The sequence below is a fragment of the Chelon labrosus genome, assembly GCF_963514085.1.
Source record: "Chelon labrosus genome assembly, chromosome: 7".
In the NCBI taxonomy this organism is placed as follows: domain Eukaryota; kingdom Metazoa; phylum Chordata; class Actinopteri; order Mugiliformes; family Mugilidae; genus Chelon; species Chelon labrosus.
The window spans coordinates 16,400,256-16,425,053 of NC_140343.1; the positions used below are offsets into that span (position 1 = coordinate 16,400,256).

Below are 24,798 nucleotides of genomic sequence, written 5' to 3' on the forward strand. Positions count from 1 at the left end.
ACATGCTCTTTTTCTATAATGCCACATCAAATCGTCTGCTGTGAAAAAACAAAGTAAATAGTCTGTATTGGCTCTTCCACAGCTATTATTACTATTATTATTTTTAAAGATAGATTGTCTGATCATATTTAGTTAATGGTTTGAAAAAAAGAAAAGAAAAATCCTCTTTATCTGAGATGCAGTTCTCCATAAACGCCACTGGGTGTCGCTCAAGAGCGTCTGATATCGCCTCTGTGCGCTTTTATTCCGCCCCCCTCCCAACACACCCCCATTCGCCCCCCCGCCCGCCCGCCTTACCGCGTGTGTGCGCGTGTGCGTGTGTTGTGTGTCGGATAGAAAGTCAGCCTGGTTTCCAGCTGAGTGCTTGCTCTCTCACAGTGTGTGTGTGCGTGTTGTCATTATTATCCACTCTGCTCCCAGCTCAGAATGGCCAGATTCACTCAGACTGAAACAAGAAGGCAGCACCATCCACAGCAGCCCCAGCCCGCTCACTCCAGCCTGGTTTTCACTGGACCGGGGGCACCACCGACCCAACAACCACTACTACTTATCCCACATCAGCACCAGTACTCTCAGCTCACATTCCCGAAACCCATGAACGGGTCAGAACCCATTTCAATTCATCCGGAGAGCGGCAACATGAAAGACCAAGATGCCATTAAGCTGTTTATCGGGCAGATACCGCGGAACTTGGAAGAAAAAGACCTGAAACCCCTGTTTGAACAGTTTGGGAAAATCCACGAACTGACAGTTCTCAAGGACCGATACACCGGCATGCACAAAGGTAACGTGTCGCCCCTCAAATGGCCGCGAGGCCCATATGAAGCTTAATAACTGCTTATTATTATCTGCACCTTTTGAACTGATTTGTACTGAAATGCGGGTATTTTCCACTTTTATTCTCACATTTTTTTTTTAATTTTTTTTTTTTAAATCACGGGTAAACCAGAAATTATCACTCTAAACATCTGACCAGTGTCACCATGTTTACCACTGCTTATATATTTTCATCTACCATTCATAAACGTTTGCTTGTTCCCCCCAATTAGCCAATTATTGCTTTGCGTAAAGAGCAAGTTCTGATGGTGCGTAAGGATTTTTCTTTTTCTATTTCCATAATCGAAATTCCATATTTAAGATAATTCCATATAGATAAAACGTCACATCTACTATCAGTAGCAACCAAGAATGATTCTTTATTTTATTGCAATAGAGGAGTGTTTTCTTAACGCGCTCCTAAGTGGGGCAGAGGCGCTCGGAAAGAATGCATTTTTAAAGAGCCCTTCGCTGCCAGTCCCATCTTTTTTGCGCGCGGGGTGAAGAGGGAGGGGGGGGGGGGGGGGGGGGGGGGGGCGGGAGTGGGCATCATTTATTCATCCATATGCTTTCTTTAACATCTCTCCATGTGCGAACGGAGTGGGCTGGGTGCAAGCCCGACACGGCGAAATCAGTTCAATACTACAGTGTCTCCAAAGGGCGCAAGAGCTGTCACAAGATGACGAACGTCGCCACGGAGAGTGGGCAGTGATGCTGCTGCGCTGCCTCTGCTGAAATGGAAGGCTGGGGGGGGGGGAAGCGGAGGGTGTAAATCCACTCGGCTCGCCGGGCCACCATATACACTGACAACTTCCATCTTCCATAATGAAGTTGGTTAGCAAGGATATACGGTGTGGAGATCAGCGCTTGGGTGGGAAAAACCATTTCAGAGAACGTGCCCCCCCTCCCTCCCCCTCCTCTCCGCTGATCCACGCAGTGTAGACGTCATCATCATGACCCATCAACACTTTTCACCCAACTTTATTTGTTTTTTTATTTTCTCAGTCGGGTTTCTACAAAACACTGAACTAAATGCAATCTGTGACATTTAGAGTTTCATGATAATGACTGTGGACGCTGGTGATGATTAGATTCACTGTTATCATTATTTAAACTCTAGGCAAAGGCAATATAGTGCAGGTATAACACGATGTTTATGTTATTTTATGTAATTTCTACTTCCCCCTTTGCATTCGTCATCTTGCAGCCCTTCAGAGCCAGCAGATGTTGATATGTGACGGCTAGTACAAGATATAATCCTTTTATTGCAGTGACATTTAGGAAAGACAAATGGCAGTCTGTGACGGTAATGTAAACACACTGCAACGCCTGTCACGTCTTGTATATGAAGTCGCCGTGTGAGAAGATGTGAAATTTGCTAATAATGCCACAAACCACTTTTCACCGAGTCTCTGTTTTGGTCACATAATGTTTGCAAAGGGGACATTTGCTGATTGCAGCTACAGTTTAAGATAGCTTCAGTCACCCAGACACGTCAAGAAGCTACTGCAGTCTGAAAGGAAGGATAGAGAGGAAGACTTTATTCTCGCCACAGCACTCAATTGGCATTCATCTCTATGTTTTTTTGTTTTTTTTTTCTTTCCCCCTCTGTGTGTGTGCATGCATACACTAAAGTGTCATTTCCCTGTGTTGCATAACAATTGCAGCATTTGTCTCCTGAGTGATTTTCACCACATCATGGTGTCCAGGAAAAACCTGTTTGAGCTCTTAGACATGTAACATAAACATGTTCCCATTATTTGAGCAATGATTTTTTTTTTTTTTTGTATATATAATTCAAGTGAGACAAATGGCACTGTTACAACAATTCAGTTAATACAGTGAATTAAATTTCTCAAATTTGGAAAGTTTCTTCACATTATCCTACTATCATAAGTTTGTTACATCATTCTTCTGCAAAGAGGTGGGAAAAAGAAGGAAAAAGCACTATTTTTTTTTTTTAAATCCATAATTGAGATGTACTGCTTTCTTTCAGTGTATGATCATCTCCTCTGTCCCCCTGTCAGTTTGAAATGCAAAAACTCAAAGAGATTCGCAACAAAGAGAAATTCCCTTTTAAAGTCTCTATGAAATACAGGGATTTTTTCTAATATCCACTCAATGTCAGTCACGGGTTACAATTTATTCCTTCTGATAAATAAATTTATAAAACAAATGCTAAGCATTAAACGCAGATTGATGGGCCATCTCTCAGATCTGGTAAAACTGACAAAAAAATTAATAAAAAAAAATTCAATCCAAATGTACTTCTCCAAGGGAATGTTTACCCTTTTCATTAACTTAACAAACAACTAATTAATTATAGATAAGCATAGTTCTGTCAAATTAAATGACTTGGATTGTAATGAAGCCTGGCTGCACAATTAACAAATCCGCAATCAAACTCTGATATGTCAGCGATCTCTGATGAGGTTATTTTATAGTTAATCATGTTATTAAGCAGACAAGGATTATGGCGTATGTGTCCTGATGGAGACACTGGGACAGCACCCTCAAAGAGACACATCCACACTGACACTGATGGAAAGAGGGATATATACAGCATACACACACTGTTTTCGCCATGCTAAGTCTTGTGCATTTGTAGTTATTGCACTTATTCTGTCATTTTGTTTTCCATTTCATCGGCGCAGTTCTCTTTGTGTTTATTATTTCCTCTTTTCTTATGCAACTGTTTTTTCCCCCCTTGGTAATCCATGAGGGAAAACATGGAATTAGTTTGTAAAGCGTGATAATAATGCATGGCCATAATAACTTGACTCAAGAGGATTAGTAAATGTGCATTGTCTGAAGCAGCAGTCTCTTGGGTGATCAGCTGGTTGCCTCCCTAAACAGTGGCTGCCTCTGCCAATTAAAAATTCAGTCTAGTCTGCCTCTTCAAATGATTAATTCTGCCCACGCTGTCGATGGCCTGCCAATTACTGTCGCCCAGTTGGTATTAATAGGTAGAGGATTTCCTGATGTTGAATTCATCGCAGACTGTGAAAACTTCTTCTCTTGGCTATAATTAGCGCCTCTTGCAGCACACGCTAAGCACATGCTTGGACATTTACATACGTGCATACACGCAGAACCATCACTCTTTTTTTTTTTTATGTGTGGTGGGTGCTCCACTTCTTCTTGTGTGTGTTCTCCAAGTTAACAGTAATAGCTTGAAAAAGGGGACGTAAATGTGAAAAAAACTCCAGTTTCCGTCAGATAATAGCCTGAAACTTAAATCAGAGAGACGGAGAATATGTGATTCAGCACAGCACAGACAGACAGAGAGACAGACAGACAGGCAGAGAAAACAATCCCTATTCTGCTCCAATCTGCAGGCCAAGGCAGCCCGGGTATCAATATTAAGCTTGTGTCGGATATCATTGAGTTAATGCATTTATAAATGGGGATATTGCCGTAGACTCCAGCCAAGCAGAAGCACATTAAATCACAGAATAATCTACTGAAATATTTATTCAAGTTTTTATTTTTTCCCCCCTCTGAGCCAGTCTGACGGATAGGGTTTCTCTGTGAGTTGTCCTCGCGCTGAAGAGGAGAGATGGAGGGAAACTGTAATAGTTGAGACGTAGCACATGCGCCTCATAATACCAAATTGATATGGTATGAGACTACGGTGTTCCTATATGAAGTGGTGGCTTAAAGGCAGTCACACTGATTAAACTAATTTCTGGTTTGTTAAAGCCTCTCCCGCTCATATTTGATATTAGGCAAGTGCGAGTACATCTACACATCTCCATATTGCGCATGCCTTATGGAACGTGTCAAAGATCACAGCAGTGCTGTAGGACAGCATCCCCCCTGAGGGAACAGATGGGAGAAATTCACTTACAGACCATAAACAGAGCTGTAGATGTAACATTGATAGCACATATACGCAACATGCTGAGGTAATATTACAAATTGAATAGGCATCAGTGCAATTTAGGACTTTTGATTACACCGCTGGTAATGAAATTAAACAATTTCATAAGGGTTTTAAGGAGAAATAAATTGCACTGCATCTGAGTGTGCGAGCGTCGAGTCACAGGAAAAACAGCTCTCAGTCTCCTAGCTGTTTTTGTGCAGTGATTCGATTTAACAAATCTAGAATAAAATCTTCTGTCAGGGCTAGTGAGCGAAGGCCACCGAGCCAAGCTAATGCCGTAACAACACTCGCTTCGCAATCTTTAAACGTCTGTAAATATTGTAATAAGCAACAGGGCTTTCCTCATAAAAGATGCAGCAGCTCAACTGGTACTGACAGGCGCTATGGGCCTTGACTTCAGGATGAGGAGTGCTGCTGCCTCGCTCGCTTCTGCTCTTTTCCGTTGGCTTCCCAAGGAGATTGTCAATCTTGGATGCCGACAAGGCCGCGCTCTGCTGGACATTAGTGTCCACACATGAGACTCACCTGACTTTTATTCTGTCTCCGCTTCTTTCTCCCTTGATCTCTGTCTAAGGGAGCTTTTCAGATGGATTGATTTCCCGCACCAATGCAACATTCATTATGGCTTCCAGTATATTATACTTTCAATACGTTGGAAGTGCTGCGATTCCATGACCTTTGTGGAATATGTTTGCTTTAATGGCCGTCTGGGGCAGGTGCAGACTTGGGAAGATGTACTGCGATGTCTAAGGGAAAACGTGGACTAACTTTATCGGAGAGACTCGTTTCTGTGCCTGTGTGTTTTGTTTACGTGAGTAAATAAAGCTCTTTGGTGCTTGGCTTTGCATTGGAGGTTTCTCTGACAGTGTGAATTTGGAGGCATGATGGTAAGAGCACGGGTTTTTGTTTTAAAAGACAGTTCAACAGCTTGTCATCTTTGCGTCTGAAAAGATTATTGGATGGCCACCTGTATTGGCTGTTTTTCAAGAAAGATGATACGATATGCATGATGCGATACGATACGATACGATACGATACGATATCATATGATACGATAAATAGTATTTCCAGTATTTTAAGGAGAACATTTTTGAGTTGAATTATTTTTGGTGTGTTGCAGGCCACATTTGTTTTCCAAAGGTCGATTCGGCATAAGCGTACCGCCTTCTTGTTCATGCTCAAAGGTCATAGCTATTTCCTTAGTCTAAATAGAGGGATAGAAGCCTGTCTGTTTTGTATGGGTAGCTTAGCAGAGAGAGCCATTGCCTACAGAGCAGAGTGTACTCTTATGGGGAGGGTTATAAAGACACAGAGGGAAAAAAAGAGGGAGCGAGGCAGGAGGGGGCTGGTGGATTCTGTTAGAATAGCATGAGCTCTTTAATGTTGTGTTTGAGCCTGGCTGGGCACAGATTCATTTTAGAAGGAAAATGAAATAACAAGGGAGAGGGGAGAGAGGAGATTTTAATGCAATGTTTTGTGATAATCCCTCTCCATTTTGGAATGGTTCAGGAGAACTCATGCGATAAAGCCTTGTACAAGCCTGGAAAATAATAAGTTATTTGTCTTGCCTTATAGTACTGTGCCCTTGGAGGGCTCGCTAACCCCCATGTTTTGGCCGAAAAACAATCACAGATTAGTCAAGCTGTCACATCTCTCTGATTGCCAAATGGTTGAGCCCTTGATGTTGGTGTGAATGAACAATGCATAAATGTCGCAAATGTATCTGTCTGCGGCTGCATGCAAAGGCAAAGCTTTGTTTAATATGACTTAGCACCGTCGCCCACTCCCTCTCTGTCATGCAGCCCAATGTGACGGGGGAGAGGAATGGGACAGGGACGATGGCACATGTATGCAGCGGGGCCCACGAGGCAAATGACAGACAGACAGACACATGGCACCGAACAATGGACGTATGGACAGATGGATAAGTGGAGGGGAAAAGATGAAGTGCTTGTCAGAGATGCACAAACAAATGGCAGCTTTTATCCCAGGGCAGCGGGGGAGTAGAGTGACGGTTCAGCTTGGGACATGGTGGATGTCTCTGACAGGCGTTGAGCCGTCTGGGCACCGGAGGGTGGGGTGGATGAAAGGTGGAAGAGGAGGAGCGGAGGCCAAGTTCGGCAGATAAAATAATCACCTGAAAGCTGTTGACATGAGAAAATCCCTCTGGTAACACTAGTAATACGCATCAAAATACTGCTGCTAGCGCTAATACTATGCTTTCTACCACTAGCTTTAGAGTCGATACTGTTGTATGACAAAAAAATAATAAATCTCTTATCAGTTTATGAGAAAATAAGTGACCAAAATATCACTAGTCTTATATAAATAAGGCTGCACTTTTCTACCTAAAATGGCAGCTATGAGTATAGTAAGCAGGGCATTGTTTTCTGCAGATATTTAGCAGTCCCCCAAAATGTGAGTGAGTCACATTTTAAATTGCAAAATGTCTACGAATGCTCAGGTCCGTGAGGGATGTGTGAAGATACATGCTGCTCAGCACGGTTATAAATAGAAATTCTGTGGTATTTCCGAAAATAGGTTAAGCTGCCATCGCTGCACTGCTGGCATGACATCACTGACTGCCTGCCAGCCTCCCCCAAAAGACGGCTCCCATACTGCGCCCAAAAAAACGGGGGGAGAGAACGAGGGAGAGACAGAGAGGAGCATCTGTGGGCGACTGCGGGGGCCATGTCCCCCTCATTTCCTGCCCCCTTTTCCCCCCGCCTCCCATCACAACCCCCCTTCCCTTCCATCACCCAGCCCCCACCCCCCCCCCAATTTCTTCCATCTATCTGTCTCACTGAAGGAGCGACGACGCTGCAGCCAAGAGTCTCCGTGCTTTATTGCCAGTGACACTAACTGGTCAGAGGCTTTGTACTGGAGATGTGTTGCATATTTTCTTTTTTCGGTCTTTGTTGTGATGCAAGCAAATACTTACTGCCAGATAATGCCGAGAAAGATGAAACATGGAATTTGTGTTTCTTTTTTTGATGATCAAATGCTAATTTGGGTGAATAAACAGGGTATATAGACTATATCAGTTCCAACATGGCACCCGATCTGTGGTTCACTGTTCAATAGTAGATCTGGCTTAATTAAAAAAGACTGTTCAAGTTAATTAATGGCTGATGGGTACTCATATCCATTTTATCTCTTATTTGGGATCAATTCAAAGAACTTTATTTCCTCTATCTATCTATCTATCTATCTATCTATCTATCTATCTGTCTGGCTGGTTATTAGCAGAGCCTTATTTCTGGAATCCTCTCGGCTGAATGTGGTTACTAGGAAATGTACGTCAATGCAATTAACACCCTGGTGCCTGCTTGTTAGTCACACCATTAATGTTAATTATTAGTCTTCTCCGGCTCCAGTGGTGACACGATTTAAATAAATAAAGAAAGAAAGAAAGCCACTAGGAAACGAAATAATATTTTTTGCCATGCAGCCTATTATCATAAATATGTGTTTGGAATGTAGCCTGTTACACACAGGGAATGCACGGTATTGAAAGGACAGCTATAAGAAGCAGGACTTTGTTTATAAAGGCATGTGTAATTAGTGTTGTTCTGTTGAGGCGTTGCGTGCGTATCAGTGTACCGACGAAGAACGCGCGCGTGTGTGTACGGTTCACCCGGGTGGTGTTTTTTTCTTTCCCTCGCATGTCTTTCTTCCTCATCCTCCTTTCAGTCAGTCCATCCAAGGAACCTCTGGGCCTTTGAAGCGATGTCTTTAAAGGTAACTTTCAATTTGTAAAATCAAAGTGACTGAGAACCTGATCCGTCTCTTACCCTGCTCTCGGTTTGCAGCTGCCAGTCATCTATGATTGTGGCTTTGCTATGATCAATCGATGTGTCCCAAAGGTTTATACGCCTTTCACCTTTTGAAAGAGGACCAGCGTTGTTAGGAGTGTCGCATGAATTTGTACAAGTCATATGCATTAAATGAAGACTTCGCATCAGGGTCGGTGTTAGGCGAAGTGAAACAAGTGAAAGGAATTTTATTATTTCCTTTCTTCTGATCTGGTTTGTTTATCCAACTGGATTTTATCGTACATGAAGAGAGGGCGATGCTGTTGTCTGACTTGTGCAACGGTGGAAGGCGGGGGCTAAGAGGAACTTATATTGATTTCTGTAAATCTCTTGGCCGGAGCAAGCTTGGCTCGGGGAGGGAAAGAGGGACGGCAAGCTGGAGAGATGGGGACTTGGCAGGTAAACTGTTGTTGCCCTCCCAGAAGTAACACAGCAGGAGGCAGTAAGTGTGAACCTACACATTATTTACAGCTCCGTGAAACTCCATCCATTAAGGGTGTCAATTAGCTTGCTCATCAGGGATGCAGGGCACTAGATTTATTTACAAACTGGACCATAAAGGAGGGATGAGGTATCCAATCGAAGCTTACTTTAAAGCTATAGAATGGAGGAAAATGACGAAGCGCTGGATCAGGAGTAACTAGGGGATAAGCGTGTCATGTCACTCTCTAAATCTGCTTCTGCTGCCAAATTATTTTAGGGATTTTTTTTAAGAAACTATTTGGACGTGGAGTCCCACTTGTGCCCTGAGAGGACCCTCAGAGCCACACGATAAACTGTGAATGTGAATGTGTCAAAGTCTATCTCCCTGCGTTGTTGTGATGTCTTCTTTGCCCCGTATTGATCCTGAAACATATACGCAGCTTTTCAGAAGGAATTTATTGCATTTCTCACACTCATTAGACATGGCACGCCACACCACAACACAACACATACATATAAATATATACGTGCTGTAAATACGCAGTCACGTTCACACACACACACACACACGCTCAGGCAGTCCTTTGGGACGTGTTGCCTATGGATCTGTTTGACTGCATCTTGGAGGCTAGTGTAGTCTATGTGAGTGAGTAGCAACAAATCAATGGCTGAGGTCTCCTACTCAGGGGTCAGAAAGGATACCAGGGAGGGTGAGGGGACTATTCCTTGCCTTCGTGATAGACGCCGATGCTCGTCAGTGCTTTGCAGAGTTCATCCTCCCCCAGCTCATTGCTCAAGGTGAAGGGATGATTGGAGGGGTAGTGAAAGGAGAAAAGAAGGAGGATTTGGAGCTGGATGCAGCCGAGATGAAGGGATGAAATGATTCATGTAGGAGTAATGGAAAACTGTAGCCAGATTCGAGATCAGGAGATGTTGACTGAGCACAGATGCTGGCGCTCTTTAAGGTGACTGTCTGACTTAATTAAGGTTTACAGGTTACGCTAGGCTACTGCTTATATTATACACCATCATTACGAGCCCATTAGGCCTGGGCAGGGAAAATATTGTTGTGAGGAAAATGACTGAGAGCATTTTAGAAAGTCTGTGCCAACTCCAACTGTTCATCTTTATTAAAATTCTCAGTCTGTTGTCCTTCACTTGAACAATAGCTTGATTGTGTAAGTGTGAGAGCAGATCAAGGATCTTTTTTCCCCCCCACAAAGATGAGAGAATGGTTATATGAGTTAAAAGGATTCTCTAGACCTGATTACCCCCCTCATGACCAATCTGTGTCTCTGAGGCCTCCTGCCTCCCTGACTGGCAATGACTCAGGTCATAATCACATTGTATCAGTGCTAGTGATGTGTGTTTCAGCTTCCGACCCCTCTGAAAGGCTGTCTGTTCCCCCGGAGCCCCACATGGCAGTAAATGAAGAAAGCAAGTAATCTACCCACAGTGATAGCATTTTCCAAAGAGTGCAAATGATGTGTGAGGGAGCAGGCGAGACCGGTGCCAGGACTGGCTCGGTTTCTGCTACCTTCACACTTTCTGGCCAAGCAAATGCCACAGTGAGAGCAAGTTCACACTTTTTCATTACACTGGGGCAGCTCTGCTCCTCAGGGGCAAGGAGATGGAGAAAAGGGAGCAAAGAGGGTATGAAACGCGGAGTGAAAAGAGAGGAGGTTTAAACCAGCCCAGTCTACTAGGAATTGCATTCATATTTGTTGATTCTGCAGTACGCAGTTTATGCCCAGTGCCAGTGTAGAAGTAGGACATTCATATTGAGCTCTTGCAGTTGACAAATTAATCTCTTCATGTTCCTGCTGGGGTTTATAGTATAAATGATCACCTTATTACCATCATTATTAACTGCTGGTAGTTGGTGTTATCTGAAAGAAAGTCTCCATCATGCTTAATGGACACTACAAAGCAGCAAAAACAAAGTGCCAAACTTTGGTTAAATTCTGTTGTATTGATGCCAAAATTTGCAAGCTCACAGACTGCGGGCTGCACAGGGTTTTTAAAAACAGAGTCTTTGAGAAATACCACATGGGTTTCTATACATAGCAAATACAACTAAATGATTTAACACTAGATGACCGGTTAAGCGACAGCAACGGATAATCCAGACTGCATAATTTTAAATTGTATTTGCTTTGCTTTTGATTGTACAGTAAATATCCAACTGTGCATTATTTAGTTTTAACTTTGACATGTATGTCAATAAAATGACTGAACTTGAAATTAGCCAATCAGATGACAGGTACACTAGTAAAAAATGAATGCGCTCTGATATAACCGTCTTGCAATAAATTCCTAAATTCCCCTACTTTTGTAATGTCCAGCTTATGTTAATACGGTGTAAGAAAGGTGGTTGAAGGATGTGAGAGTGGTGAATGCCTAGATCATGATGACGGTCTTCAGATGCACAGCAACCTTTAGTAAACATGGTGACGTTTTTGTTGTGGGCGGGGCTTATCTGGAGGCAAAACAATTCACAGGAATGGTTAGTTAACATATGGACAAGCATCTGACATTATAATCTGAATAATATATCTGAATACTGAATATGTAGGGTCACTGCCTTTCCAGGACCTCAAGTGTTAATAGTCCTGGATTGGCCGACCGGTACTCAGTAAGACATTGAAAGGAGGATCTGCCAGGATTACCTGCTGTGCAACAGTTGGACACTTGATAGAGAAACCAAGCGTGTACACTACAGAGAAAATGAGGACATATAAATCCTTAGATGCCTACAACTATGTCCTGAAAGGTCATGAACAAGACTTAACGTACAAATACTTAACAGATAAGTTTTGTGTTGTGCGACCTGAAGTTCTGCCTAGCTAGGGGCAAGGCTCGAAAACAAACATGCATCAGGCTTGGGTTGTTGTGAACCGAACCAACGGCTACGCCCTGACAGCTAACCGCACTAGCACCTAGCACGAGTGGGTAAGTAACCTATATCTCGTATTTGGCAGGCATAAAGCTGCGAAACGTTGTTAGCTGTGTTATGTTTAGCAACATGTGAGGTAGATAGCTATCAAGGTGTCAGCGCAGCTCATCATTCTAACGTTAGCTAACTTTGTAGTCGGAGCAAGCAAATGTTATTTTGTGACGGCACACACAATTCATTTTATCGCATTCAACCACAGGTTTCTACGACATTTTTGACTCAAGAGTGGCAGCTGGTATGCGATAAATGTTCATTTTGGAGCTTTTAACCGTTTGACATTCTCATAACGGTAGCCTCCAGCTAACCGCCGTGACGTAGCCGTGACGTAGGCCGTAAAAGGGTCTATTAGAATGCATTTATTGTGACTAGTGTACCTAATGAAGTGGCCGGTGAGTGTATGTCCAATAAAGCAGGGGAACTTTGTCTCAGGTTAATTATTTTATATGCTCATTTCGGTCATAATAAGTTGTGCTCGGAGTCTCAGTGTTTAGTTTTAGTAACTTTAGGTAAGACATTGACAGCTGCCTTTTTATACTGTGTAGTTACTTTAAATACTAGAACCTCAATATTCTTTACACTCCATGTGACAGAATGTGACTGTCTTCAGGCCACCGTAGGCTCACAGTGTAAAGAAAGCAGAGCAAGAAGTGGCTCACGTGTGGCTCACAGACCCGGTGGACACACACTGAGCAGGAACCCACTTCTTACTTACTCTCTTTCCCGTTCTCCCTCTGCCTCTCTCTCTCTCTCTCCCATGTAAGACTCTTTAATTACATGCAGATTCAACACTGCGTGGATGGAGAGACTCCATAGATTTCCCAGACACACACACACTTAAAAATATATCATTAGGAAACAGGAGCGCAGACACGTGGAGTCGGGGTTAGTGATGAGAGGGGAAGTTGGGGACGAAGAGGAGAAAGAAAGAAAAGGATGGCAAAGAGGAATGGCGTTTCCTCTCTGTGGAGCTGAAATCAATGTGTGAGATAAAGCTGTTTTAGGTTTCTGTCAGATGATGCAGAGGATCATCTCTTCACAGTGGGAAGGTTTCCCCCATTGCTGTGTCAGCAGGCTCTGATTACAGTGGCTTTTTGTTGTGTTTCAAACAATTTCATCATGCCCCCCCCCACCCCCCCACTCACACATTTGCACTTGGTATGCAGTGCAGCACTTGCAATTTGTACGTGTTTGGATTCCAATTATGGAGTTGTTAAAGCTTTTTTTGCCTGTGGCCTGCAAATTCTTATTAAGCCATACATTAAAGAGCAGAGAATCACATTTAAATGGAGTTCATGTTTCTCTTTTGTTTGCCAGTGTTGTGGTTGTTATTAATTTATTCTCAATGCCCTATGCATTACACATTAACAAACAAAATCGTGTTTGTGATTGTAATGCAAAATACTTGTTTCTTATTCAGAGATGGGGCCGGCATTTGTCAAGTAAACCAACAACAACAACAAGCCCAGAGAGAGCGAAAAAGAAAAAAAAAAAAACAACCACCGAAATGGAGCCATTCCCTCCGTTTGCCCTCGCCCGTTGAAGAAACAAACAAACCCTAAACAATGACATTCTACAGTCTTAGTATTTCATTAGAAGTTGACGCAGAAGAAATACTGTTAATTAGGTAGAGTGAGTGATTGAATGATTTACTTGGTGGTGGCCATTGGAAATCATTAGGTTAGGGGTGTTGGGACAAGAGGAGCTGAGGGGAGGGCTCCACCGTGACACCAGTGCTACAGTCAGCGACCTCAAAGGTCACGACCCGGGACACACTCCATCACCATCCGTCTGTCATGTACTGAAATGCATGGCAGTGCGCAAACAAGCTGTCTCAAACTAAAATCTTCATGAAATAAAAAAAAAAGCAACTGAATGCGATTACAATAATAGTGGCGTACCGTTTGCTGACACACGAGGCTTTGGGCTGCGAGGCAAAACTGGTTCCAATCAATAGATCGATGACTTACGTGACATTTTAACCCATCTCTTTGAAGCAGGTTACAGCAGAGGCATGGGTAAAGTGCAAGGCTCAGTGAAACGGCAAAAAAAGTGCTTTGTATTTGTTCCGAAGCACAAAAAACGTTGCGCTAAAGCGGGGATGGCAAAAAGGGATCTCATATGGAGCAAGAAAAATGGATGGTCCGTGTAAAGACGACTTAATACATCGCCACCCACTCAACACATTTATCTGTTGAAATGAGATCCAAAATGCAGTGGCTGCTAATAAACCATCTTCAGAGTGGCAGAAATATGACGCATGCTAACCCATGTAAACCTCATTAATAGAACACAAGGAAATCTATTTATTCAGATAGTCAGGGGGAAATGATTGCCTCGATACTTTCTTCTCTTCTCTTCTCTTCTCTTCTCTTCTCTTGTGTTGTGTGCAGTGATTTTGATAGATGTAGCGTGTATTTGTATGCTTCTCTTTGGTGGATGTTTGGGTGGATGTATGCGTGTGTGTGAACACACTGTATACCTGAAGTCTTGCAGTTAGGCAATGAAGCTACGGAGTTTTAACACTACATCCTGACCTCCCTTCTTCTCTGTCGGTATCTCCCTCCGTCCTCCATCTCAAAACGGATCTTGCCTCTTTTTTTTTTACCCCCTTCAATACTCTCCCGCAATCCTGTTTCTTTTGTCTCCGCTGCTGTCACAACCATTCAGGGTGAGGACACTGACCAGGCTGGAGCTTTGGACAAGACACGGCACTGGGGATGGGGAGGCCGGACAGGCCTGCCAATTCATCCAAATTATCCTCTGCTCATCTCCAATGATTTTTGTTGTTCTTGCGATTTCCTCTCTGCCCTCGTGCCCATGTAGCCCAGTGTCTTGTACGGTTGCCTGTTTTTATTAGCTCCATCTGTCTATTTTAAGAAATATTTGGGAGGCTTTTTTGTGAAATCGGAAAGCCACGAGACCTTCTGTACACTTTGGCTGTACAATGTGTGGTAATTGTCCAGTTGTTTTGCTTCATTAATGTCCAAGTTGTTAATATTTCTCTTAAATTGCCGTGGCATCATGTTAGTGTGACATTATGTGTGTTATTTCTGATCTTAATCAGGTCTGTATGTGCTGTACATCTATTGCAGGTTGTGCTTTCCTCACCTACTGCGCCCGAGAGTCGGCCATCAAGGCACAGAACGCCCTCCATGAACAGAAAACACTGCCAGGGGTGAGTGTCTGCCTCTCTCTCCTCCCTTCTCTCTTTTCTCTCTCTATAGTGGTCAGCCATGCCATCTGCACCCGGCTGCACACCAGCCGGCATTCTCCTTGTATAGTCCCAGAGATGAAAAACACTTTGGAGAGCAATTCAATCAATAGCTCAGCCTTTTGAAGGCCCGGTTTTAACTTTTCTGTGTGTCTGCTCTCAAGGGGGTATTGCCAGCATTGATCAGACCCACTCTGCCTCTTACTTTTGAAGCAACAGCATAGAATGGCATAGAAAACAGAAAGCTCGGCATTTCTGGAAAGTTGAACAGAAAAAAAAAAAAAAAAACGTCAAACGGAGTGTCGATTGTGATTGAATTAGCGAGGTAGCGTTCACATGTATTTCTATCTGTGTAACTGGTTTAGTGTTCATGCATGTGTGCGAGCGTGCGTTTGGCTCCGTGCGAAGCTGAATCTGCGCAAGATCCCGTTAGTGTTAAGACAAAGAGAGCGTGTGACGACTCCTCACAGAGGCAGTGCGGCTCAACATGGTCACATCAAGCCCGCACTGGGGAGAAACATCACTAAAGATTCCTTCTCCCCTCCAACCCAAACACCCTCCGTGATAGAAGACAAACAGCCTGTGAAAAACATCAGCCAAAAGGCACATGTTGGAGATTAAGCATGCACATACAACTCAAGCAATTCTGAACATTTCTCTGGTGGCTTCCTTGAAAAAACAAGTTGTTTCGTTTATCCTGCAAATTAGCCAAGCGTGAGGCTAGAGGGCTTTATTCTCCTCCTTTTTTTATTTTTTTTGCTCTGCATGTGAATAATACAGACGGGAAGGCAGAGAGAAGACACAAACTTACTCCCCGCAATGCCAGAGGATGTGTTCGTGAGGCGTTTTGACTGTGTTCAGCAATGTCGTAGAAAATGAAGGAGCGACTCTTTCTTGGTTTTTGTCTATGGTTTGGCTTTCCAGTAAGTTTCCTCCTCTCCCGTCGCACTTCATAGTCATTACTAACATCTCCCACTGCCAGCCTGGCGGGGCATCCATTAAGGTTGACCTACCACTGGGATTAAATAGTGGCTCAATGTATAAATGAGAGGGCACGAGGGATCAGACATATACACTGACAAGTCTGAGGCTCTCTCCTGCTCTCCGTTCCAGACTTGGCTTGTTCAAATCTCCATCTGGTCTTTGAAAGGTTTAACTACCATTTGAATGGAGTGCTATAAACACCATTACTATAAAATCATTGCTCATATTAATAAAAGAGATAACATTTTATGATTGCCAGTATGCACGGAATCAGCAGACACAGCCTTGCACGTTGTATTTTTTGCACACAAGCTCTGAAATGTTTTCTTCTGTTTGTGCAAAAGCACACACGCATTGAGTAACTGAGAAAGTTATGCCGTGTATCACTTCTGAGAAATACAAAGCTTTCCTTGTACCTTTCAGTCCTGCTTTAGCCCTCCTGCTGATTTCCCCTTTACCCCACCCAGTCCTGTCCACCCTGCATCCTCTCGTCTCCCCACACTCCCACAGCTCCACTGCCGCTGCTCTTCCTGAGACAGGGCGTGTCATAGAAATGTAACAGGCAGACGTTGATGGGTGTCAGGCCGAGGCTGCTCTCCTGTTCCCATCCCTTCAACTTCACTCACACACAAAGACCAGTGGCCCAATGAAACAAAGGCAGCGTGTGCTGTAATACTGCAGCTATACCACACGACTTTGGTTGCATGCCAGTGTCGCAAAGTTTTCTATAGAGCCTTTTGACATGCCAATGGAGCGACATCTGAGGAAGGATTTATAATCTCAGGATGGATAATATTAGCAATATTACACAAAACCAAAACACATGCTGCTCTGTGTTTGGGTGTTCACCTGCCTCCCATACCTTCTCCTGTCTTCTCCTCTCAAGCGTCCCTGCTCTTATGTCTTTTGCAATATCACCCTGTTGCTTCTCTGCTTGATGGTAAGTAGATATGCCAGTTGTTTGTTTGGAAAATCCTGCTTGATATGCAGTTTGCCGGGGGCTATGGTGTAATTAATGTAAACTAGGAACTCTCCAGAGATGGCTTATGAGTTATTAACGTCTACATTTTGTCATTAACTCCTGCATCTCTGCTCTCTTGCAGGGGGTTTTGACCCGAGTGGTTACTCACCCATTTATTTTAATTGTCTGAATCTGAATTCATGCCAATCCACCAAATTCCTGCCCAACTTTACAAATGACTAGAACGTTGCATTAAAGTTTTACTTTTCTGAGTCTCATGCACCGAATAAACAAGCGCTCCCATACACACACACACGGCAGCATAGACATGGACACCAGCACGCACACACTTAAATGTAATCAGATGGACTGTGTCATATATTCCAGTTAAGTCTCTGATTGGAGGGCCTGAGTTGGAACTTTGCGTCTGTTGAATCTCGCTCTGTTGCAACAGTAAACAACTTCACATTTTGACCCAATCATGGCTGATTTGGCATCGCCCGTGCTTGCTGGTGATAACAGTGTTTTAGTTCTCAGAAACAACCACTCGGGCAAAGCGTCTGAGCAGCTTGGCAGGAGACAAGTGCACTGAAACAAACTGTAGCGTTGACTCACGGTGGGCACTGCAGAAAGTGCATCTTTGTTGTCGTGGTACTGAACTCGTGATCTGATTTATTTCTTTGGCACTGAGTAGAACATTGAAATGCTCCAGCTTCTGTCTCCACTTCCAATTTGAGGTTTTTTGATTCCATTGTGTGTGTGTGTGTGTGTGTGTGTGTACATATTTATAATCCTATCTGTGCAAAACTAAAACTATAAAAGGGGGCAAGTACAGCATATTATCACATTTGTGACATTATTAATTGTATGCAGAAAAAGGGAAGTTTTAGTCATAGAATTACAGCATGCATTATTGTGCGTATTGTATGTCTATGCACACGCTATTGTCACACACACAGACGCGCACTCATTCCGGTATTATTAGGAAGAAGTGCTGTGTTCTTGGATGTTATTACCCATGTCCCCCTGTTACACATTAGCCGCTGAAAGGAACAATATGGCCTAATGGAAGTGTACTGGACTGGAATATAGATTCCTGCAGTGAAGTGTGATGGGAACCTCGGGGACACGAGTGCCTGACATAAGTTTGGCCAGAGAATAGGAGAAGCTCTGACAGTTTACCAGGTGTGTGCCGCTTGGCTCCATTAGTGTGTTTGTGTATGTGTGTTAAGCTGGCTTTGCATTGCAGCCAGCTCTATGTAGACACAGATAGCGATGTATAAAGGTGGGACGAAAAACATGTGCACATGGCAGCTTGCCGTGATCACAGGCCGCCCACGACAGGGAGCCTTGAATATATTATCTGCGTGCTGTTTCGTACTTGTTTGCTGCTGATGGAGATGCACCACTTTTTACGTTACATAACCACGCGAGTGCTTTTTGTGTATGCGACTGTGCGCCCCTGTGTTCGCTTTAAAGCCTAAATATCAATCTTTTCCTCAGACCTAATAAAATATAAAGGTCCCCCGATGACCTGGACACTAAAATCTTTTCTTTAAGATCCCTTTATGTCAGTTAAGGCCCTCAGTGGCTCTTTCTCCAGTAGTTGGTGAGTGTGCTTGTGAGTGTCACAGCTCTCTACACAAGTCCGCAGGAGATTTACTCCACCCGGCTTAGCATCATGACAAAATCCTGCATCCTTCACACTATCCACCCACCATCCCCCTGCCTCTCTCTCTCTCTCTCTCTCTCAATCCCCCACCTCCCCCCACGCTCTCCTCAAACTCTCTGTCCTCTCACTGCCACTCCTCAAATCCAGCAGATCCAAGAAATAATCTCAGTCGCCGCGGCAAGTCTATTTGCTGTAGCACAGAAAAACACGCCGTCCTCCCTCGTTTTTTTTTAATGCTAGCATTGTGTACAACAGTGATTGTCTTGGAGAGGCATTGGTGGAAACGTGTTTGCTGCATGCATTTACTCCTAGTATTAGTACAGCTCGACCTGGGGGGAGTGTAAGCGCCTGGCAGTGATTCAGGAGGCAGGTTTATGGAAATAGCACCCGCATTAAAAACCCAATGAGAGCAGAGAGAAGATTATGCTCCGGCACACACATGTGGGCTCCTGCAATGTCAACACTCTAAGTAGATACCCTCCCTCTCAATTGCCTCCATCTCCCTCGGTCTCCATTTGTGTCTCTCCTGCTCCTCTCGCTGTTGCGTTCTGCCCTTTGCTGCGTACATGCCTGCACTGTCTTCTGAGAGCAGGCGGGTGCCCGTATCTTTCTATATATGTGAATTTGTGAGCTTGCATTCATTTGTATATGTAATCATGTGTGTGTGTCATTGCTGAGGAGCAGAGCAAGGATGTGTTGCGGAGAGTGGTCGAGCTTGTGCGGTGGAAATAAAGCTAGTGTTCAACGGAGCCATCCCTCGACAGGCCGTAAACCGCCTAGCGGTCCTACGTCGGGCTTCGTGCGTACACACAAACGCAGTCACCTATACCTCTGAGTGCCATCCACCTGTTTATTATCTCCAGCCAAGCTTCCTTGTGTGCTAGCCTGGCTGCTGCAAAGGCTGAATAATTCAATGCTACACTCCGTGAAGGTTGGTGGTGTATGAATGTAGTGTACTGTGTGTGTGTGTGTGTGTGTTTGTCTGTGCATGTGCGTTGACTGGGCAGGGGTGGGGGCCGGAGCAGAGCGGACCGGTCAGCATGAAGCCAATCGGTGCTGGCAGGATCGGAGGCCTTGTAGTCAGGGAGAGGGGACTCGTTTGAATTTAGCCTTTGGGTAACAGGAATGTGTTTGTATGTATGCATGGTCAAGGTCTTCTTACTTTTTTTTCAGCTGTGTGCTTTGAATATACAGTATGTTGTGTATATTTTGGAGAACACATGTATGTTGAAATTAGAACAATTAGGATTTTGTGAATATTGGAATGTCATTGAACTTATTTTCCAAGTCCAACCACAGACAACGACAAAATAGAAGTGGTAGCATAAAATATCTGCTGGGGTCTGTTGTGCATGAGCTACCGAAACTTTTGTTTGTGATATGTGCTGCACAGTAATTTTACAGTAATATTACTACACTGTCAGGGCCAGTATGTAAGTGCAACCAAACTACACCGATCGGGCATAACATTATGACCACCTTCCTAATATTGTGTAGGTCTCCCTTGTGACTCCAAAACAGTGGCTCATCAGAGACTGGACATGGTCCTTCTGAGGGTGTCCTGTCCTGTGGTGTCTGGCAACAGAATGTTGTTAGTGGGGGCCTTTGGGTCCTATGGGTTGAGGGGAGGGGCCTCTGTGGATCAGGCTTGTTCTAGTGCCCCACAGATCAGTGTGCACTGTTTGGGACTGTTTAGTCAGTTTGGGATCTAGGGAATTTGGAAGCCAGGTCGACACCTTGTGCTGTTTTTCATGTTTTTCGAGTTGTTCCTAAACCGTTTTTGTGTGTGTGTCAGGCTGCATCCTGCTGGGGATGGCTGCTGCCATCAAGGAGTGTCATTGCTATGGGGTGGGGGTGCCTGGTCTGGTCTAGGTGGGTGGTACATGTCTAAGTAACATCCACAGGAATGCCAGGTCCAAAGGTTTCCCAGCAGAACAATGAAGATGGTCAATGTTATTCACTTCTCCTGTCAGTGGTTTTAATGCTGTGGCTGATCGGTGTGTGTGTGTCTGGTGTAATAGCATATTGGTGTAATGTACAGCAAAGAGCTGTTGGTCTAAAATGCTCCTAAGGGAACTGAATCCCCACATCCTTGAAACATGCACACGCGCGCGCACACACACAACGCTTCAGCGTACACCCTTATAGAGGTGTGCTAGAGATACACACACAGGCTAAGAGTCACAGTGTTTCTTTCTTCCTCCTTCTCTCTCTCTCCTTTCTTTCCCATTGTTGCTCCTCTGTGCCCTTAAACACACACGTGCGCTCACACGCGCACACCTCTCCTTTGTTCGACTCGGTTTTCTGTGTGGTAGATTAGCCACATATTTAGAGAATCCTTCCTCTCCTCAGGGGATTGGCTTCCGAAGGCATTTTCAAAAAAAGAGCAAGATGTGCACTCTGCACCTGCCTTTGGAGAATAAACAACACCCAGTGAAACACTGAAAATGTGTTTCATCATGAAATTCCATTTCATTTTGGTTGCAGCGTTTATGTACAGAACTCATATGTGATGGCCTCCGTTAGGTTGCAATAAAGTCTTGTCATAAACCTATAAAACCGCCGCATATTTGTTGCATTTATTTGTGTGAAAATGATGCCCAAGAGTGACTGTGATATAATTGTAAACTGACAGAACAGCTAAGCATTACAATTGTCGTCATTGCGTTTCGAAAGTTCATGAACTTGCTTTGAGTTACACATGACCGTATTCTGACCCTGCCTTTGACGTTAGCGCTGATGACTTTACAATGCCCCCTCTCCCACTGCTTCGGGTATATCTCGCTAACCGGCTCTTCGGGGGAGTCGTTGCTTATAAAAACCAAAATAATCCACTGCACACCCCGTCCATTAAGCCACTTCACATTGAGAAGTGTGCTATTTCTTTTTTCGAAGGTACAGGTTAGCAAAAAAGCTGAATTATTAATGTTTTTGATATTTTTAGCCTGTTTAACCTATTTCTGGTTGTGGCTGGAGACTGCTCGCCCGCCTGTCTGTGAGATGCAATCATGTGGCACAGCTGTGATCTGGGTTATAGAGCTGGGTTTTGTGTGTAATGGGGGAAACGGTGTATGTTTACGGGAGGGTTTGAACTTGACTTTAAATGTCACCGCTTGTACTAACGTGCTGGTTTGGTCCATTTTAATGCAGTGTAGTTCGGATGATCTATTGTCAGTTTGGCACGGTGAAGCATCACCTGTACCGCTGGGGCCGAAACCAGATGAGTCTGGTTTTATTCCAGGCCGGCGGGCATGGCTGTGCGGAGTCGTGCAAAGAGGCAAGGCCCAGATACTGAGTGACAATCCATCTGTGGGTCCCTCTACAAGCTTGTACAGGTGTGCCACTGCCCGCAGACACGGAGAAAAAAAAGTGGAAAACGAGCGCAGGGCGTGCACACGCGGATGATAAACTATGGCCCTGAATAGCGGGGGTGGGTGTGTGTGTGTGTGTGTCTCTGTGCGGGTGTGTGCCCTTGCGTGTATGTTGAAAAAGAGAAAGCGAGAAAAGATTCGCGTACAAAATCGTGATATCCAAATAGACAAGAAGGGAGTTTAGGAGGAAAAGGCAAGTGTGGCTGAGAACATGTCACATTACTCAATAATGAAGGACACACTTAAAACGCATCACTCGATGTGGCTAATCGGAGTTGACATCTCACTGGCTGGACCGTGTGCCTTTGGGAGAGAGAGGGGGATGAGTAAGGAGTGTGTGAGAGATTAGAGGGGGATGAAGTGACAGAATAGCTGAAATATTGAGAAAAGAGGAGAGGAGGGAGAAGGAGGCACGGGGTCATGTTGACAGCTCGAAGTCATACCGTCAGAGTTAAAACATTCATTCGCCTGTGCGCGCCTGCGTGTGTGTGTGTGTGTGTGTGTGTGTGTACCATAAATTACGACGCACACATGTCTGCGCTTCAATGAAATGGCAAACATTCATGTGATGGAACCAGAGGGAGCTCATTTGTAAGGCAAATCTAGCTTTGGTGTAGTGTCCACAGAGAGGGTAAGGGGGCTGAACAGCACGACAGCCAGCGTTTGTCAGCAAAAATCAGGACTAATGAAATACAGTACACATGGCTGGAGGGCAAGAAGAGGCGTGTGACTGACAGGAGGTATGAGTGGAAGCAGCCCGTGGCAGCCCTCCATCATGGCTATGAACACATCAGCCAGCCAAACTGATTTGTTTTAAGCACCCCCCCCCCTCCACCCTTTCGCGTCCCCAGATGAGGGCAGCAGCACGAGGCATAGGGTAGAGGAGGGGAGCAGCGTGTGTGCGAGGGTCCCCAGGGGTAATGACACGGAATACAAGTGTATGGGGAGTGCTAGTGATGGGTCTGCTCATGTGGAAGTGTATTTGCATTGCAGAGGAGGGCTGTCAGCAGAGCTCGCTCAGGGAGCCAGTGTCAGGGTGAGCGTTGCTGGTGAAGGCTTCTGTCGTCTGCCCCGCAGAATACCCAGACAGTGGATTTAGCTGAGCTAGCATCGGGCGAGATCAAGCACGTCGGCACATTGTACATTTCTTTCGGTTGGGATTCTGCAAGCGTTCGTGGAGTTTTTTTTTTTTTTTTTCTTCTTCTCCACTTTCATCAAACTTAGATTTGACCCTTCTTTTAAGTGCTTCTGTTTTGTCCGTCACCTCAGCCTTAAAGCCTTTCATATAGAAAATAACAATAAGCTAGATGGCTGCAGAATAGCTGGGAATATAAATTATATAGTTTTGTGCCAACAGCTATAGTCTGTGGCTTCTAAACTATTTCAGTCCCGGCTGCAATAAGAGGCAGCTTTTAATAATTCAGGGTAAAACAGTATACTTGATGTCTTCTAGGCAGCAAGCTCACATTTAGGTGAAACACTAAATTCTCCTCTGCCCCTCACTCCAACCCTAAAACCATAGCAGGGCTGTATCAGATACCCGCAAAGGGCTTGTAGGAACACACACATCACTGGGTTGTTGTTGTTGTTTGCAGAGTTTGTTGGCTCAGTAAAGATCTTTGCATTTGTGTGTGAGAGGAAGTGAGTTTGTGTACGTCTTTCTGCTCTTGTCAGGGCATGTAGTTCCCCGCACAGCAGTGGCACACATGCACGAGGCATGTGTTAGAGGTATGCAGTTTAGGGTCATGCTACTCTGCAGGTTTAGCCAGTGTGCATCCTTTAATGTGCTTTCTGCAAGTTGTCAGAGAGGAGAGAGCTCTGTGAAGCCAGGAAGGGGGTAGAAAAGAGAAAATTGAATAAAAAAAAAAAAAAAAGATGTGTGTGAGAAAGTGAAAAAGAGAGGGAGAGAGGAGAAGAAGAAGAAGTAGAGATGGGTCAAAGAGAAGACAGGGAGACTGTGAAATGAGAGGCAGGTGGAAAGATATTTGAATCAGTGAGTTGTAAAGATTACGGAATGAAATGGAGGGCGTGAGATAGAGTGAAATGGAGAGAGGGAGGTATTGATGGAGGGCCTCCCTGCCTGATCAGGACTCCTGGTTTTAACCTATATTGCATCAATCAGGAAAAAGGCAGCACAGCTGTGTTCCTTCTTTTGTTGAATCCCATGGTGAAGTCCAAAGGCATCCCAGAGGCAATCATTAGGTTGACAGTGTGGGGCTCAAAGGCTGAATACGTGCTACCTCTCAAATTTCCATAATATAATATGAGGTTGTAAGAAAAAAAAATAAAAAATTGGAAAAGCAGGCAGGAGAATAAAGGCGAACAAAAGACTTAAGTGCCAAAGCAATCACGCAGCACTGAACCCTGTATACCCCGTGGATAATCCATGTGATGGCCCGCTCTTTGCTCTGTTTTCTCAGTATATTTATATATGATATTGACAGGACCCATCAAACTCTTATAGCAGTTCTGGCAGCGAAATGCTGACTACAAGCGGTGCACGTTTTTCATGTGCCTCTGTGCTGTCACTGTGTATAGAATTCATTACAAAGCACGTTCACTCACAAGTTATTGTCGCAATTTAGGTAGCTGTCTTATATCACCACCAAAGCCTTCAGTTGCTGGTATACTGGTTACGTAAATAGAAGAAGCAACATGACATAGAGTTAGATGTAATAATTTTCCAGTGATGTTAATTCATTT

General features: G+C 44.3%; 1 protein-coding gene across 1 annotated transcript in view; it reads left to right on the forward strand.

Moving 5' to 3' along the window:
• The first annotated feature begins 404 nt into the window (after positions 1-404).
• The window catches only part of celf5a (cugbp, Elav-like family member 5a), a 169,724-nt gene continuing 145,330 nt past the window's right edge, over positions 405-24,798 (forward strand). Inside the window, exons 1-2 of the mRNA XM_084548114.1 lie at positions 405-784; positions 14,989-15,071. Coding sequence (XP_084404240.1) covers positions 427-784; positions 14,989-15,071 — 441 coding nt within the window. The 5' untranslated portion in view covers positions 405-426. The remainder of the gene's footprint in view (positions 785-14,988; positions 15,072-24,798) is intronic.